Source organism: Sus scrofa, chromosome 5 (assembly GCF_000003025.6).
Source record: "Sus scrofa isolate TJ Tabasco breed Duroc chromosome 5, Sscrofa11.1, whole genome shotgun sequence".
NCBI lineage: Eukaryota > Metazoa > Chordata > Mammalia > Artiodactyla > Suidae > Sus > Sus scrofa.
The window spans coordinates 87090244-87109783 of record NC_010447.5 but is presented as its reverse complement, the minus strand read 5'-3'; the positions used below and the strand labels follow the sequence as shown (position 1 = coordinate 87109783).

The 19540-nt window shown below is 42.6% G+C and overlaps 1 protein-coding gene across 1 annotated transcript in view; it reads left to right on the top strand.

Moving 5' to 3' along the window:
* Positions 7163-19540, top strand: part of CFAP54 (cilia and flagella associated protein 54) — a 310179-nt gene continuing 297801 nt past the window's right edge. The window contains 2 exon segments of the mRNA XM_021092730.1: positions 7163-7518; positions 16795-16900. Of these exon segments, the coding sequence (XP_020948389.1) occupies positions 7190-7518; positions 16795-16900 (435 nt within the window). The 5' untranslated portion in view covers positions 7163-7189.

Sequence of the window (19540 nt, the reverse complement as noted above, 5' to 3'; positions counted from 1 at the left end):
TACCTTCCTCAAAACCCTAGGATACAAACACAATGCAGCCACGTTCTTTGCCACTTTCATTAACAAGAAGAATACTTTCCTCCATTGTCCAATCACTCATTTCCATCTGAGTGAGACCTCATCAAAATGCACATTTCTACCGAAATCCTGTTCGGGTTACTTCGTTATTCTCTAAGAGAACTGAGGCTTTCTCTGCAGCCTCTCCTCTTTTCTTTCTGAGTCCTCACCAGAATTTCTCTTAACATCCATTCATGGCAACGGAGGCTTTTTCCGGCGTGCTTGTTGAAACCCTTGCAGCCTCTATCCATTACCCAGTTCCAAAGCTACCTCCACAGTTCAAGGTGTTTATACAACAGTAACATGGCTCAGTACCAACATCTGTATTAGGCACAGAGAAACAGGATACGATACACACACACACACACACACACACACACACACACACACAACAAAGAAGTGACTCGTGATCATGGAAATCCATGATCTGCCATCTGGAAACGGGAGAACGAGGAAGGCCAGAGGTGTGATTCAATCCCTGGTCCAAAGGCCTGAGAACCAAGAGTGCCCATGTCCGAAGCAGGAAAAAAGAGATTTCCCAGCTCAAGCAGACAGAACAAATTCACCTTTTCTCTGCCTTTTTTGTTGGGTTCAGACACTCCAGGCACTGGCTGAGGCCCACCAGCCTCGGCGGTTCTTCTTTACTCATCTCCTGATTCCAATGTTAATGTTTTCCAGAAAGACCCTCACAGACACACCCAGAAGCAAGGTTTGACTAGCTAGTTGGGCTTCCCTTAGCCCAGGCAAGTGGGCGCAGGAAATCCATCATCACAGTTCAGATCTCACTTGCTTTTTCCTCCTTCTCGCCTCAAGGGACTTGCACCAGGAAACAAAGCACTAGCACTGATGCTTTTGCCTCAAACTCTATTTTCTTGAGGACGCAGGTTGCTGCAGTAAGAGGGAGCTATAAAAGGTGGACCCCCAGGAGAGGATTTTAGAGTTGAATCACCCACTGCCTGAAAGCAACAGGGAGCCAATTGCGGCAATAAGTCAGGTGGGCAGCACACTCGGTGTGCGGTGATTTCACCCACGGTTTCATTGTGATGTGGGGCAGGCAGAGAGCAAGGTACAGCGAGATGAAATAGCTATGGTGCTTAGTCAGTATGGGGCAATATTAATTAAAGGGATTGTGGTGTGGCTTCCTTCGAAGGCATTGAAAGGTCTGCAAACATTCTCTGAGAGTCAGATGGCCTTTATTGCAGCTCAGGGCAATGGCTGGGTAGACTTTGCTGAAAATCGGGCCTGCAGCCTGATTATGTAGCAGAGATTCCAAGAAAAGAATGGGACCCAGAGATCTGACATGGAGATCGTTAGGCAGACAAGCCTAAGAATTTGGAGCTCTTAAATCCCCCCGAACCTTCCGGGCTTGCAGAAACAGCCTCCAACCACCTGCCAGAGAAAAACAGTCTCTTTTTGCCTGGAGGAACATACAATGACCTCATCTGAAGCAGGTGCCTTTCAAGATGATTCTTGTTTTCCTCCAGCTATGCCCCCAACACCCTTCATTACCTCCTGGCTAAAAACCAGACACGTTTCGGCACAGCCAAAACAGGAATGTACAAGCTCTGCTCTGGGAAGAAACAGCCCACGTGCCAAAGGAATGGCAGGATCCGGCTGAGAGGTATTAGCTGACCCTGCAGGGAGCATGCATAGGAGTGTGTCTTGAGTATGTGAGACCAGGAGGACAGCATGCAGGCTGGGGAGGGGAGAATTAATTCATAGGGGGTTATCCAGCCACGATCCAGTATCCTAATAACATCAGGATGTGGAGACCTGATAATGCTCTACAGGAAATGAAGATGCAGAACTTGCTCAGTGCGATTTTGAAGAAAGGGCCAGAAAGCCCAAAGAGATGGGAATGTTTTCTTATGGACCTCCTAAGAACCTGCTGCCTGGCTATGTGCCCTGAAATATCCCCGAGAATGTAAGAAGTGTAGCAATGGGGTGAGCACTGCATCTTTAGAGAAGCTTAGAGCGTTCAGTCTCCTGTGGGCCAGAGGTGACGGTGGAGAATTCTGCCATGAAACTGAGTTTCATATCAGCAGGGATGATGTAATTCCAGACTGGCAAAGGCCAGGGGGCAACAGTTAACAAAGGCTGGCCTGAGATTTAATTACCAGAAGGGACGGCCAGGCCAGAGTGACACCAAGGTCCCTTTACCTATAGGGATACGTGGTGTTGGCTAATGGACCATGGTGTTACAGGGTCAAGACCAATGGATGAGCAGGCCGCAAAGGTGTGGCTCGATGTGTAGAATCAGAAAAGTCAAGAAATGGTGAGCAGACATCTGAGGTTAGTTGCTGCAGTGGGAAACTGTGGTTCCTCATCTTGTTTCCAGATCTCTGGCAGTTCACCAACTCGGAACCTTTGATCGAAGGGGCAACTTAGTATTTAGCAGAACCCTAGCATGGGACCCCTAACCTGTGGCATTTGATCTGTTAGGGGTGGAAGAGCCAAGTAGAAGTATCAGAAAATGTCCACGCATGCCAGTATTAAGTTTTAAGCAATACTGAACTCCAGAGGAATTGCAGGCATTTGTTCCAGCATCAGAAACTTCAAAGATGCAGGGATATTACCATGCAGAATTGGGTACCACCGGTGAGGATTTTAGGTTTTAGAAATTTGTATTCGCATCTGTCCTGGACAAGGTCGGTCATCTGTTTGTTGTGTAACCTTTCTACACTGACTTCCTCCGGTAGCTTGTAATAAGCAAACCTGTTTCATTTACCCCAGCAGTCTCTTTATCGGGTCTGTTAGTCTGAACCTGCTATTGATATTTATCAATACAGGAGCTGCACAGTAGGTGTGACATTAAAAACCTCTTTTCCCAGGGTACAGTTCGTTTTTCCACTTTTGTTGTGGTATCTTTCATCCCTCCAAAAGTTTGTCTTCATGTATTCAAGCTGACCAGTATTTTTCTTTTGGTCTTTTACTTCTGTGGCTTTTAGGAAAGTTTTTCAGTAAGTATACTCTATTAGAGTTTCTTCTAGCACTTTTATGACAACTCTGTCTGTGTATGTGTGTTACATATATAAAACAAAAAAAAAATCCTATGTATAACATAACGTATATACTATATATTAATTATATTTAATATAATTGTTATATAAGTTACATATTAGTGCATGACTCTTTCACTTTATTGACCAGAATTTGGTTTCCTCCCGATTCCATCTTGGTGTCTTCCCTGGTTTTAGTTTGGCCCCTTCTGTCTCATTGTTGACTATATGCAATTGTTGTGATGATCTGTGGAACTGAGATCAGATGTAACCTCCTTCATACCAATGCACGTTCATTCTACCAAAGGAGTTTTCCTCCTAAAATATGTAAAATATAGACTGGGTCATGTTCTTTTCTGCTTAAAAACATTTGATGGTTCTCAAGTGAATAACTGTACTAGCAAATACTTCTATAGAAATTACTTTGTGCCTAGCACTGTTTTATGGGTGTTACGTATATTCACTCATTTAATTCCAAACAAGACAAAATTATGAGGTATGTAGTATTATTATTCCATCCCCCTTTCTTAGATGGAGCAATCAAGGCACAGTGAACTTAAGTAACTTGGAAGAACTGGGTATTCAAACCATGTTTTCTGGCCCCAGAATTTTTTTTTTTTTTAGGGCCGCACCCGTGGCATATGGAGGTTCCCAGGCTAGGGGTCCAATTGGAGCTATAGCCACTGGCCTACGCCACAGCCACAGCCACACGGGATCTGAGCCGCATCTGTGACCTACACGACAGCTCAGGGCAACGCTAGATCCTTAATCCACTGAGCGAGGCCAGGGAACGAACCCGCAACCTCATGGTTCCTAGTCAGACTCATCTCTGCTGCACCACAATGCGAACTCCAGAATTTGGATTTACAACCCCTACCTTACACTGTTTTTCTAAGTTAGTTTCCACACTGAATATAGAGCTAAGTCAAAATTTTTAGCGCATTTTCTAACTATTTGATCATGCTTCTCTTTCTGTCTCAGCTTCTGCAGTCTCTGGCTCACCACACTAGGCAAATTTTTTATTTACCTTGCTGTTTATGTTTATGACTTTGTACCTTACTCAGTCTTTTCTCTCAGGGGTATCCTTCTAAATGTTCTTCGTCTTTTTTTTTCCATTCACTCACTCCCACAAAGCTTTACACGTCTGCCAGCGGTCAGGCTTCAGGGCTAGGTTATCACAGTAAATAGGCAAACCCCTGATGCAAGGATCTTCCTATTAAGGAAGGGCAATTAGAGATCAGGGCTAAAACATCACCTCCTCTGGAATCCTCTGCTCTCCCTCCAGTCCGAAGCTTCACCTTGGGCTACCTGTAGTATTTTAAAAATCTATCACCGCATATTTCAGAGCATGCCTTCTTTAGGGTTAGTTGTGAACATGTCATCTGCTTCTTGTCGGAAAAAGGAGGTTCATCTATACATTTATGATACACTAAAGAGTTACATTTCACTAAATGAAAGCATGAAATTTTAAAAAGTCTAAATATGAGATAGTGAGGTAAGCAAGAGAGGTCTTTGGGCTTTAAAAAATAAGCACATATTTGGGACAGCACAAATGATTAACAACTAAATTGGGAAGAGAAAGAAGATGAACCTTATTTATTCTTTCTCCAACAGTAACGTTAAATGATAAGGACTCTCAAATGAACAAAGCAGATCCCTGCAGCCTGCAAAGACACTAATTATAAGGAAACAGCAATTTACATTATTTATAAGGAAGCTATTTACATTATTTAGCTGTCAGTTGCAGAGCTCTATTCTTCCACAACAGCGAAAAGAATAAAGCACAGTGACAAGGAAATAGAAAAGATAGTCTAATAGCTGCATCTCATTACAAGCAAGATTAGCTGGAAAATGTTTTAAAAAATGATTCAAATATAATTTAAACGAAAGAAAATGGAAACATGCATCTTGCCACAATGGTGATTCAGAATATAGCACCCATTTAAATATTCAGACAAGCTTTCAAAAACTACCGAAAGGTATGGCCTGTTAACTTTAGTGTGTTCAAGAAGGACAATGCCTAAGATGCAATGTTTCATAATTTAAGTATTTGAATTTAATTAGTCACATTTTCTTTTACCAGTGACTTTGAAATATGTCTGTACTATGGAAGGTTTTTTTGTTTTTGTTTTTGCTTTTAAGGGCTGCACCCACGGCATATGGAAGTTCCCAGATGGAGCTACCTCTGCTGGCCTACGCCACAGCCACAGCAATGCAGGATCTGAGCCACGTCTGAGACCTACACCACAGCTCACGGCAGCGCTGGATCCTTAACCTACTGAGCAAGGCCAGGGATCGCACCTGCATCCTCATGGATCCTAGTCAGATTCGTTTCCGCTTCGCCACAACAGGAACTCCTGACAGGTTGTTTTTGAGAGAAGCCAGGGCGGGGGCGGGGGGTGGGGGAGAAAGAACCCACTTTATTTATTTTCTTTTTCTTTCCTCCTCTCTGGTTACTTTAAAATTTATCCCACAGTTTCACTTTCATCAATATAAAACATAGTACTATATTTTAGTATTTACAGCGGCAAATTATTCTGAAGTGGACACGTCTGTTCAGTAAGAACAAGGAGAAGGTGAAAAAGGAAAGAATTTACCAAACTGATTTTTTGAAAAGGTCTATTAATACTTTCTGTAAATACCTCAAGGAGGAATTATTTCTTTAGGCCTAAATTCTTTAAAGTCTTGACATTTTTATTGCTCACCTAGAGACATGACAAAATCTTGATCAAAGAACTGATTTCTACATCCTGATTAGAGAACTGAATTCCTTACCGTGGGGTGTTAGAGCACCTTGCTGTTTGCCAAGAAGGTTTTTGGCCATAATTACGTGACTTGAAGAGCAAAATTATCATCGTTTTCCTTCAAAGAATATTAGAATACAGTACACATGACATCTTAGGCCAGTCTCACAAATTAGCACAGGTCCACAGAGTCTGCAAGAAATTAGGTCAGACCTGAAAGAAATCAGGCTGTGTCCAACAAGCTTCTTAATCTTAAGCGGGAAATTAGGTTCACAGGGTGTTTAGTTAGTGTCTTTGTTTTTAAGTGTGCAGAACCAGTAACAGTTTTCAGTGTTAAAGGCCTATTTTCTTAAGCCATCAAATATTTCTGAACCATCTCTTAAACAATTTTTGGCTCTGCATAATTTATAAAAAAGCAAGTCCTGTACTAGTTGGAGACTCATACTTTAAAGATATAAATAAACTTAACTATTACCCATCATGTAGGGAGAGAACTTCCCTCGCCCCCTAATATTTCCTTTGAGGCCACAGTTTCCTTATCAGAAACAAAGTTTCCTAAAATCCCTGTTTAAAATGCAAAAGTCTTTTGAGAATCACCACTTCAAGCATGAGTACACATTAATGGCCAATGATTAAGGCTGAGAAAAATGCTCATAAATTTAGAAACACAGTGCTAATTAGGATAAGGCTGAAATACAAGTGAATAACCATAGAGCAATCTTAACTACCAGGCATCAACATCATTCACAATTACAGACCTCAAGGTACAAAAAGAGAGACCACAATGGATCAGCTGCATGTACTTGATTCTTAAACTACTGTCAGATATTTTCTTAATTTCAGTTCAATTGATAAACTCGTTTTCAGGGGATGGTCAATACAGCCTGTTCGTTTTGAGCAAAGGCTTTGGAGTCAGAAGGCTGAGACTTGGTTTACTCTGACTTTGGTCAAATGACTTAACGTCCCTCAACTTTTGTTTCTTAAACTGTGAAACAGAGATACTAATAATATTGTAAAGCTATAATGATGATTAAATGAGGTAAATGAGATTAGTTTCAAATGCTTAGAACAATGCCTGGCAATGTATTAATGACCATCATTATCATTATTAAGTGGTTGAAATGGAAAACGGTATAGTTTGGGCTTGTGATCCTAAGTTTCTGGCTCTCCGCCCAGAACCCTCTCTCAGTTCTTATCTCACACAGCGATGAGCAGGAGGACAAAAACACCGTAGGAGCAGTATTGCTTTCTGGAACCGGTTCTTTCTTCCTTTGCCCTCCAGGGGCCGCTGTGTTTCCCTAAAAGCACGCGGGATGCCTGGTTGCCGGGAGACCGTTGCCAGGCAACCGCGTGTACACACACTCCTGGTGAGGCCAGGGTCTTGGCAATATGGCGGCGCACGGCACCTGTTCGTTCTCCCCATCCAACTTGTCTCCCACCTCGGTGTCGCCACCAGGACCGCCGCCCACGCCACCCCCCACCTCGACCGCGATCTCAAAATCACCCCTGGAGTCGAAGGCGAGCTCGCTGAGCCCAGTGCCTCACTCGACCTGCCATGAGGATTCGTTGCCCCTTGCCGTGTTTTATGGGCCACTGGATGCTAAAAACCCACTCCTGGTCTCCTGTGAGAAGGAGATCCAGGAGTTGCTAGGCTTTATGAAGAGAAAGAAGGCTTTAGCTACAACGGAGGAACAGAAGCACGAATTCCACCGGCGTTGGTAAGCAGAGGCAGGGCGCTGGGGCGGGGGCTGCCTGAACGGCACTCTCCGGGGGCCTGAGGAGGAGGTACCCTGTAGGATGCAGGTGGTGGTCCCGGGACTGGGTCAGTGCTGTGGACGCAGAACATGGCCAAAGGGCCCTGGAGATACAAAGTTTAAGGAGTGGAGAGTCATTGTTATTACAATCCTTAATTCCTAATAAATGTTGTACCGTGGCTTCCTGCTGGGGTCAGAATAAAAATCAACAAAGAAATTATTTCATAACTCACCATTTGTTCTGTTTCTGAGTGTCTTATAATGCCTAATTCATGCTAATACATGTTTGGCTCACTTTTCATGTTTTACAACTTTTCACGTTTTGGGTACAATTTTGTATGGGGAGAAAAAGGAATAACTTTGATGTAGCTTAGAGTCTTGAAAAAGTTAGTTCCAGATACCATGAAGTATGTCATCCTGTGAACATTTATATGTTACTCCTTTTTATATTGTTGCTAGGATCGCAGTAACTTTTTCTTGACTTTGTGACTCATTTCACATGTTTGCCTTTTTCTGGGTTCTATTACCTTGTTATTATCTCGCACTGCAAACAACCTGTTCTTAAGATTCTTTCCTATCTTTGTTACCATCTTTCTTTCCCAGTCAAAATACACTGCAAACTGAACAGCCAGAAATGTAGACAAGTGGCAAAGAATACCAGACAGGCAATAGTCTCATATTTCTCATCCTTATTTAATAAGAAGAAATAGTTTTAACTTATATTATTCATTCATGCACTTAACTGCATATTTATTGAGCATCTTCTAAATATCAGAGTCCATTCTAGAAACTAGGAAAACATCAAGTTAACATATATACAAATTCATATCCTCATGGGGCATGTATTTTTGTGACTACAGACAGCTACTAAACAAACATGAAGAGAAATTATTTTACAAGGAGATAAGTGCTAGGGAGAAAATTAGAGCAGGGAGGGGGTTAAGGGTATCAGAAGGGTATAATAATTTAAAATGGGATGGCAGGGAGCATGGTCAGGAAAAGTGGCCTTTGAGAAAGATGAGAAGGAGTATGGTAGCAAGTGATGAGGATTTCTGTAGAAAGAGTTGGTCACACAGAGAAACTGGAAAATGTGAAGGTTCTGGTGTGGGATTGTAACTGTGGGAAGAACAGATTTCTGGCAGGCGTGAGAGCGATGAAGAGCTTAGTTTTTAGATGTATGAAGATAGGGATGTAATTCACCAGGCAGGCAGTTATGCAGGTAGTCGGACATTTGAGTCTGGAAGTCAGAGGAGAAACACATTTGGGAGTTATGGGCATATTGATGATATTTAAACCCGACGTTGGATGGAATAGCTAAGGGAGTGAGTGAAGCTGGAGAAGAGAAGCATCTCACCACAGAACCCTGGGATCCTCCAGCATTGACAAGTGGAGGAGAAAAGAAGAAACTAGCAGAGACCAAGAAGGAGTGGCTGAAGAGGTAGGAGGAAACCAGTAAGCGTGTGATGTACTGGAAGCCAGGGAGAGAAAGCCTTTTGAAAAGGAAGGAATGATCAGTCAGCTTATTGCCGATGGGCCAAGTTAAAATGAGAACCAAGAACTGACCAGGGAAAGCACGTTACAGAGCTAAACTACATACATTAACATTTTAAATGTTTCTGTGCCTTACCCCCCTACCCCCCAAAAAAGGAGTTCCTGTTGTGGCGCAGCAGAAATGAATCAACTAGGAACCATGAGGTTGAGGGTTCGATGTCACTCAGTGGGTTAAGGATCCACTGTTGCCGTGAGCTGTAGGGTAGACTGCAGATGCGGCTTGGATCCTGCGTTGCTGTGGCTGTGGCATAGGCCAGCAGCTGTAGCACTGATTCGACCCCTAGCCTGGGAACCTCCATATGCCATGGGTGCGGCCCTAAAAATAAACAACAAAAAAAAAGTTTCTGTGCCTTAGATAGCGGTTTATCGTCCCAGCTCCACCACCAACATTTGACTTCAAACCACTGCCATCTCAAATTTTCCCTGCGGCCATGTGAGTCTCAAATCTATCCTTCACGGAGCAGTCAGAGTGACCTTTATAAATAAATCACCCACTCCCCTATCTAAAGACTGTTTATTGTTTCCCATTGCTTTTGGAATAAAACTAAGACTCCTTCTGGTGTCCTCCAGGGTCTGTGGCTCTTGTCTTGCCTGCTTCTCATCTCACTCATCTGACTTCTCTCTCAGGGAAACAGATCCTTCTGTCTCTCACCCCAGGGACTTTGTACTTACTGTCTCCTTGGTCTGAAATGTTCTTTCTTTAACTATTCAAAGAGCTGACCCCTTCTCTTCTTTCAGGTCTTACCTCCTTAGAGGGGGCTTTCATACCTAATGCAAGTTCACTCATCAATTTATCCTTTTATTTCTTCTCTTGTGTATTTTCCGCCTCTCCCATTAGACTGTAAGCTCCCTGATGACTCTGGACGATGAGCCTCTTTTTCATTGCTCTGTCTCTAGCATCTAGTCTGAGGGTTGGGACATAGCGGAAAGTCAATATTAGGCGTTGAAAGAATTCAGGAGTTACGCTTGCGTTCTCAGGAATTGTTAGTGTTCTGTATGGGGATGGAGACCCGGGTCAATCGGTAGGTACAGTATCTGCCCCATCTCTGAACAGAGAATCACAACATGAAGGATTGACGTGGCCCTTAACATCTAACCTCTCGTGTATTTAGGTATTTATTTACACAATAATTTTTTAATTTTTTGTCTTTTTGCCATTTCTTGGGCCGCTCCCACAGCATAGGGAGGCTCCCAGGCTTGGGGTCGAATCGGAACTGTAGCCGCCAGCCTACGCCAGAGCCACAGCAATGCCGGATCCGAGCCGCGTCTGCAACCTACACCACAGCTCACAGCAATGCCGGATCCTTAACCCACTGAGTGAGGCCAGGGATCGAACCCAAAACCTCATGGTTCCTAGTCGGATTCGTTAACCACTGTGCCATGATGGGAACTCCATATTTACACGGTAATTTTTAATTGAGTGCCTACTATATGACAGGGTCTGCACTAGTCATAGGTTATACAGTGATGAACAAAATAGACATGGGAATCCGACGCTTATAGTTTAGAGAGGGAGATGAGTTTTCTTTTCTTTCTTTTTTTTGCTGTTTAGGGTCACATTCTCGGCATATGGAGGTTCCCAGACTAGGGGTCCAATAGGAGCTACAGCTGCTGGCCTACGCCACAGCAACACCAGGTCTGAGCCGAGTCTGCGACCTACACCACGGCTCACGGCAACACCAGATCCTCAACCCACTGAACGAGGCCAGGGATCGAACCCGCAACCTCATGGTTCCTAGTCCGATTCATTTCCACTGTGCCATGACGGGAACTCCAGGGAGATTAGTTTTTGATGAGTTACTAAGTCAACACACAAACAAGTGCCATGAAAGAAGATGCTACTGAGAACTTAACATGTGCCAGGTATTGCTCTAAGCGCTGAGGACATAGCAATGAACCAGACAAAAATCCCTGCCCTCTTGGTACTTTTATTCTAGAGGGGGGAATAGATAACAAACATATTAAATAAGTACATTTTATGGTGACCTAGAAAGTGATAAATGCTAGGGAGAAAAAGAGAGGAAGGGTTACGGAGTGGGAGACGTGGTTGCAATTTTCAGCAAGGTGGTTGGAGTAGGTGACACTGGAGCACAGACTTAACAGGAACACAGTGGAGACCTGCCTTCAAATGAATGGAGAGGGAGGTGACATTAAGCTGAGATTAGAAGGATGCCTGGCAGTCCACCAGCAAGGAGAGAGGATAAACAGAGGGAATGAGCGTGTGGGAAGATCTTGGCAGGAAAGAGTCGCGGGCCCTTACGGAATGGACAGAAGCCCGTTCAGCACAGGGTAGAGTGTGTGGGTGCAGTGGTATGAGATGAGATTAGAGGAGTAGGTAGGGCTTTGGAAGGTTTTAGAGGCCGGGTAGAGCATTCGCATTTATTCCAAATGCAACGGGAAAACATTGCTTAGTCTTTGGCAAAGAATTAACTTTATGTGATTTTGGTCTTAAAACATTTTGGTGACTTTATCCAAATGGAGCAAGGCTGGCCATGTGGAGACCAGTTAGGAGTAGAGGCGGTAGGAGGTATGTTGCTTTTATAACATATTTGACAGATGATGATTTTTTTAAATAAAAAATTTGATGCTTCTTATAACTATAAGAACTTCTGTAAACATAACAATTCCTGGAGTTCCCATCGTGGCGCAGTGGTTAACGAATCCAACTAGGAACCATGAGGTTGCAGGTTCGGTCCCTGCCCTTGCTCAGTGGGTTAACGATCCAGGGTTGCCATGACTTGTGGTGTAGGTTGCAGACGCGGCTCGGATCCCGCATTGCTGTGGCTCTGGCGTAGGCCAGTGGCTACAGCTCCGATTCGACCCCTAGCGTGGGAACCTCCATATGCCGAGGGAGTGGCCCAAAGAAATAGCAAAGACAAAAAAACAAAAAAACAAAAAAAACAATTCCGAGTATCTAAAATACAGACTTTGATCATACCAGCAATGCCTTTAGAGTGTGATACATTTTAAAGGTATGCTTTTGTTAAGAGCACATAAAAATTTGATCTTCTGTTTATACAGTTATGCTTTTCTATTTTAGAAAATTAAAAATACCGAGCAGCAACTATAATCAAATAGCAATCCAGAGTATGTTAACATTTTTCTTAGATGATGTACATTACATAGCATATATTTTCCTTACTTAATCATTATATAAGCCACTTCCAATGAGTAGTCTTAACTTGAACTTATGGTTCACTTTAAAAAAAAAAAACACCTCTCTCATTATATAACCTTGATTGATTTAACAAAGCTGGTATTTTTCTTTTATGAGTAATGAACCTACTCATCATTATCTCATCTGTAAGGTTTGGAAGAATTAGCTCTTTCACCTACATAATTTAAAAATTCTACCAAGACTTGGTGAATTTCTTGGATTCCTTTTATTTATTCTAATACTATTGCATTTTATGAAGCAGCAAATGAAAGTGAAAACCATAAAACAAACCCCAAAACATTTACATTTTTAAACTTCTATCGTCTGTATTTGGCATGGTTATTTACTACTTGGCATGTGTATTTTCTTACCCTTAAATATTAGTTGGTCCATGATGACAGGAATACCCTGGACCCCCTTCCACTCTTGTCACTCGGTCATTATTACTTAATTACCCGAATGAATTAATTGACATGTTTTTGTTGAGGTTGGTCCATTAATACTCCAACATTGGACAATGATAAGTACTTCAGTCCTGAAGTGTAGCTTCCTGTCTGTATTAGTCAGCTTGGGGTACTAATTACTAATTAGTAATTACTAATTAGTCAGTTTGGGCTGTCATAACAAAATACCACAGGCTAGGTGCCTAAAACAAGAGAAATTTATTTTCTCACCGTGCTGGAGGCTGGAAGTCCCAGATCAAGGTCTGGCAGGGCCAGTTTCTGGGGGGAGCCTCTTCCTGGCTTGCAGACATCCACTTGGTTCTTTTAGAGCCTTTCCTCTGAGCAAGCGGAGAGAGAGCATTAACTCTGTAGTGTCTCTTCTCAGAATGGATTCATCCCAGTGGACCCCACCCTCATGACCTCATTTAATCCTAATTACTTCCTTAAGAGTCTCCTTCTCCAAATACAGCCACACCGGGGCTTAGGGCTTCAACATAGTAATTTCGAGGGGCACACACAATCAGGCCATAACACCATCCTTCTCTAGAAATTTCTGAGATAGGATTGGATAACTATTAGGAGAAATGTGGGCCTTTTTCTAGAGGCATCTGTCATTTGCAGGAGAGAAGGCAGGAGTCTATATCAACTAAATGAATGAACAAAATAAGTAATGATCTGCTACCCTCTGAAATCTGATTAAAAACCATACAGGAAGCCCAAGCCCAAAAGGACTGACTGAATATTTGAATCCTGAACAGTCTATAGAAAAGCATGAAATAAGAACAAGGAATTCTTTTCCCTAGTCATTTATTGTTTTTTCATTCTTTCAACAAATTTTTACTGAGTACTGACATATACTAGATATTCACTACTCTTGGGGCCGGGCAATGATGAATATGGATGAGGTCCTTGCCTTTAGGGAGTTTCTCTTCCAGAGTAATGGAAGGCATAGTTATACATGGCTAAAAGCATGGAGGCACTGGGCCTGAGTTTCATCAACTGTGTATCTAGGATGTTGATATTACCCATCTCAGTGAAAATGAAGTGAAAAATATTCATGCCAGCAAAAGACCCAGAATAGCCAAGACGATATTGAAGGAGAACAAAGCTGGACGACTGACACTACCTGACCTCAAGACTTATAATAAAGCTACACCAATCAAGACAGTGTGGTGTGGCAGATGGATAGACAAATAGATCACAGGAACAGAACAGAGAGCCCAGAAACAGACCCGCATCGATAGAGTCAACTGATCTTTCACAAAAGCGTAACAGCAATACCATGGAGCAAATACAGTCTTTTTAACAAATGGTGCTAGAACAGTGGGACAGCCACATCTTAAACCCTGAATCTAGGCACAGACCTTATGCCCTTTCCAAAAATTAACTCACAATGAACCACAAACCTAAAGGGAAAATGCGATGCTATTTAAAAGCCCTAGAAAATAACACAGGAGAAATCTAGACGACCTTTGGTTTGGCAGTGACTTTTTAGATATAGCACAAAGGCACAAACATGAAAGAAAGCGTTGATAAGCTGGACTTCATTAAAGTTTTCTGCCCCGTGAAAGACACTGTCAAGAGAATGAAAGCCAAGTCACGGACGTGGAGAAAATATTTGCAAAGGACATATCTGATAAAGGATGCATCCAAAATATACAGAGAACTCTAAAAACTCAGCAATAGGAAAACAAATAACCTGATTTTAAAAATGGGCCAAATAACCTTAATGGACACTTACCCAGGAAGAAATACAAATGGCAAATAAATATATGAAAAGATGGAGTTCCTGTTGTGGCTCAGTCGGTTGCGAATCCAACTAGTGTCCATGAGGATGTGGGTTTGATCCCTGGCCTTGCAAAGTGGGTTGGGGATCCAGCGTTGCTGTCAGCTGTGGTGTAGGTCTAAGACACAGCTCACATTCCGCATTGCTGTGGCTGTGGCGTAGGCTGGCAGCTGTAGCTCTGCTGTGACCCCTAGCCTGGGAACTTCCATATGCTGCAGATGCAGCCCTAAAAATAAAAAATTTTTAAAAATGTATATGAAAAGATGTTCCATATCATACATCACTAGGAAGATGCCAATTAAGACGACAATGATGTACCACTACACACCTATTAGAACGGGCCAAATGCAGTCACTGTCAAGGATGTGCAGCAGGTACTCTCGTTCATTGCTGAGGGGAATGCAAAGCGGTACAGCTGCTTTTGAAAACGGTTTGATGTTTTCTTACAAAACTTAACACACCCTTATCGTGTAATCCAGCAATTATGCTCCTTGGTGTTTACCCAAAGGAGCTGAAAACTTCTATCCATATGAAAATCTGCACATGGATGTTTGTAGCAGCTTCATTCAAATTGCTAAAACTTGGGAGCAAACAAGATCTCTCAGTAAGTAAACTGATAAATAAACTGTAGCATATACTGACAATGGAATATTATTCAGCGCTAAAAGGAAATGAGCTATCAAGCCATGGGGAAAACATGGCTGCATATCTTAAATGCACATTACTAAGTGAAAGAAGCCAATCTGAAAATGCAACTTACTATATGATTGCAAGTATAAGACATTTTGCTAAAGGCAAAACTGTGGAGAGACTACAAAGTTCAGGGGTTGCCTGAGGTGAGTGGAGAGGGAGTGAAGAATAGGCAGAGCACAGAGAAGTTTTAGGGCAGTGAAACTATGTGATACAATGGTGGATATGTGTCATTATACATTTGTCTAAACCCATAGAATGGACAAGAATAAACCCTAATGTAAACTATGGACACTGCGTGATAATTATGTCAGTGTGAGCCCACCAGCTGTAATAAATGTACCCCTCTGATGGGGGATATTGATAATAGGGGAGGCTGTGCATGTGCTGGGGAAAGGGGTTTATGGGGACTCTATACTTTTCACTCAATTTTTCTGTGAACCTAGAACTACTCTAAAAAATAAAATCTGTTTTAAAAAATGCATACAAAGAGTATAGACCCAATGTTCACAGCAGCGCTATTTACAATAGCTAAGATACAGAAGCAACCTAAGTATCAACAGATGAATAGATTAAGAATATATGTAATGGAATTCCTGCTGTGGCACAGTGGGTTAAGAATCCAACTGCAGAAGCTCAGGCTGCTGCTGAGGGGAGGGTTCCATCCCTAGCCTGGCGCAGTGGGCGTTGCTGCAGCTGCAGCATAGGTCACAGTTGTGGCTCTGTCCCTGGCTGGGAATGCCATATGCCACAGGTGCAGCCATTAAAAATAAAATAAAAAGAATACATGTGATGGAAGATAAGAAAAGGAATGTATATATATATATATATGTAAGACTGGGTCACTTTGCGCCAAGACAGCAGAAATTGGTGCAACATCGTACATCAACTATAATTTAATTTTAAATAATGTAAAAATAAAAGAATGTATGGTACACACACAATGGAATATTACGCAGCTATAAAAAAGAATAAAAATTTTGCCATTTGCAACAACATGGATGGGCCTAGAGAGTATTATGCTAAGTGAAAGAAGTGAGAGAGAAAAAGATAAATACCATATGGTCTCACTTAAAAACAGAATCTAAAAAATACAGCAAACTAGCAAATACAACAAAAAAGAAACAGGCTCAGAGATAGAGAACAAATTAGTGATTATCAGTGAGGAGAGGGAAGTGGAGAGGAGCAAGACAGGAAAAGGTGATTAAGAGGTACAAACTACTATATATAAAATAAATAAGCTACAAGGATATATTGTGTGGCAGAGGGAATGTAGTCAATATTTAATAATAACTATAAATGGAATATAACCTTTAAAAATTGAGTCACTGTTGTATATCTGAAACATATATTATAAATCCACTATACCTCAACAAAAAATAATAAAATTAGAAAAGTAAAATCATTAGAAATGCATAGAAAGAGCTTCTATCAGTGCTTGGTACAAAGGAAGCAATACTCTTGACCATAATTACATTTATGAATAATTAGACATTAAACATAAGGCACATTGAAAAGACTTAGCACAGAGAAGTTTTTAAGAATTGTTTGCTGGTCAGTGTAGGTTTCCTGCTGCCTTTGACGATATCATTTGATGTCATGATTTTTTACAGTGCCACCTCTCTGTTTAATATCTGGACCAAATACGCCCCCCGGCTGCCAGCTGCCTATTACAACGAGAAGCTTCTGAAAGTTGGAGATAGCCTTTGTGAAATGAAAGTAAGTGCCTCCAGAGTAACAGGAGCCCACATGAAACTCATTTGACTAATTATTAGTATTATTAGTTTTGGTTTGATACCATTCCTATTTGACACGATTTGATTTTTTTTCCCCTTAGAAAAATAGAAGGGTATACAAATTTTGCTGAGGCACAGTAATCCACAAAGTGTTAGTTTTAAAATTTTGTAGTTGGGATTCTCCAAGGGTGATATATTCCCAAACAGAAAGGCAGTTGGCTGCGGATGGGCGGGAACAGGGGCCCCCAGTGAACAGAGGGTGTGGTGGGCGCCCAACAGGAAATGCTGAGTCATCGTGTTCCTACCTTATACAAAGGAGCCCAGACACCACTTCCTGTTGTTTTTCACATGGCTGGCCCTGCCCAGCAGACGGCTCTCATAGCTCCTGGCCTTGCCCCTGGGTGGGTTGGTGCTCAGTGCCTCGTCTTAATGACTTTCAGCTCCTTCTTAACACTTTCCTCTGTGTGATTACAGCAGGCATTCCCTACATGCTCTGTTTCTTGCTCAGGGTTGTATTCGCACTGGGTCCGTGCCCTATTTGCAGTTGCATCTCCACAGCCAGCTCTCGGATCGCTGTGGGCTCACGGACTTGGTTTGATAAGACTGCACCATGGCTGGGTTTTCAGTTAATGAAAATGTTAGTTTTTCCAGAAAGCTCTGGCACAGGCCCAAATTATTCCAAGTTAAATGAGTGTTTGGCACATGGAGGATCCTTGGACTAAGAGCCATGTTGAACAGAGTGATTTTAGGCCAGACGTGGGCAGTATTCAGTCTGTTACCCCGCCAGGCCTGTTTTCCTGACGCACAAGCAAAGCCAAACCCAAGCAAGCAAGCGGCCCAGATTTGCTGCAGAGAAAGAGTTTCTTCAGACGGCAGTCGAGGGAGGAACCAATCTCGGATCCGCCTCCCGGAACTGAGAGGGCTGAGATGTTTATGAGACAGGCAGAATGGGTCCAGGCCTGGGCGCCAGTGATTTAAGGCAGGGAAAAGGTGAGGTTGTCGGCGTCCCGCGCAGGTGCATCTCGGTTCGGCCTTCCTCTGTGTTGAGAGTGGAGGCACTTAGCCTGATGGGAAGGCGGAGCTTCCCAGCCTCTGACGTCAGGCGGCCCCGCCCGGACACCTGCGCGGCCCAGTTTTAGGGGGGGTGGTCTCGACCAGCCCCAGCTGTTTCGCCCTGGGCCAGAGCCGACTGCGAGTTCCTGCAGAACAGCGAGGCTGCGTGAAGCTGGGAAGGTATGCAAGTAAAGAGAGGAAAAACAAAAAACCAAAAACCCAAGTGAGCTTAAGTAGTGAAGGTAGTTTACAAGCCGAAGGTTATTTTTTAACAAGACTTCTCTTATCTGTTGTTCTGTAAATCAAACTCATGCAGATCTCTTTGTTAACAGGTTCCGTTAAGTCTGTAGGGCATGGTTTCAAGTCTTTTCCCAATCTAGTTTCCCAGCTTCCTTTTTCTCCTGCATTTCTGTTTTATGGACCTGAATACTTTGGGTCTGGGAGGGAAATTTACCACATAGAGGCTAAGAGGTGGAGGAACTTTGTTAATGAAGCAGTACCATCTATTTTCTGCTGCAAAAATTGGAGAATTACCTTAGTTCCGTGTAATTGGACCATGGTTCTTAGAAACTTGAAAATACAGAGTTTGGAAAATTCCAGGAAAAAAATTCAGATGAGGTCCAACTTGTAAGCTAGATTCATGTGAAGTAACAGTTTTGACGAGAATTGAGTGCCTCCTCTATATGTGTGTGTATAAATATAAATATATATATATATATATTTTTTTTTTTTTGTCTTTTTTGCCATTTCTTGGGCTGCTCCGACGGCATATGGAGGTTCCCAAGCTAGGGGTCGAATTGGAGCTGTAGCCGCCGGCCTACAGCACAGCCACAGCAACGCGGGATCCGAGCCGCGTCTGCAACCTACATCACAGCTCAGGGCAACGCCGGATCCTTAACCCAGTGAGCAAGGCCAGGGATCGAGGCTGCAACCTCATGGTTCCTAGTTGGTTCCTGAGTCCTGATGGGAACTTTTTTTCCCCTCTATATTTTAATGCTTCTCCTTAACATAAGAAGTTGGTGGTACACAGCACAGTTTGGGGTTTGGGAGAATCCAGGTGGATGGAAGTGGAAAGAAGAAGCATGTTAGAAATTGATGGAGAAGGTGGTGACAGATAGTGACTAAGGATTCAGAATATTTCAGATAGGATATTTAAACTTTTACGTAAAAGAACAAAGAAAAAAGTAAACCTACTTTTCACTGATGGGAAAGTGGGCAGATAAAGGTATTTATAATCCTGGAAACAAACTTGAGTGGTTACTTTGGTTTCTAGAATCTCTTTATTTTTATTTTAGTCACAGTAAGGAACATCTTGTTGGACTATTCTTGTTTTGCACGGAGATTTGAATTTATTATATGAATCAAGTTAGAATGGAAAAGATTCAGAATTAATTAGTGAGCAAGTAACACGTCCACAGAAATAGAAACAAAACAGCGTTTGCCTGTGATGCCTCCTAAGGGGCGAGGTAACCCAATAGGCAGTTCACATCCAGGGCAGTTGCTTTTCCTGGAAACACAGTTGCAGGGGAGGAAGCCAGGAAGGGTGGCAGCTGAGTCATATGCAGAGCCC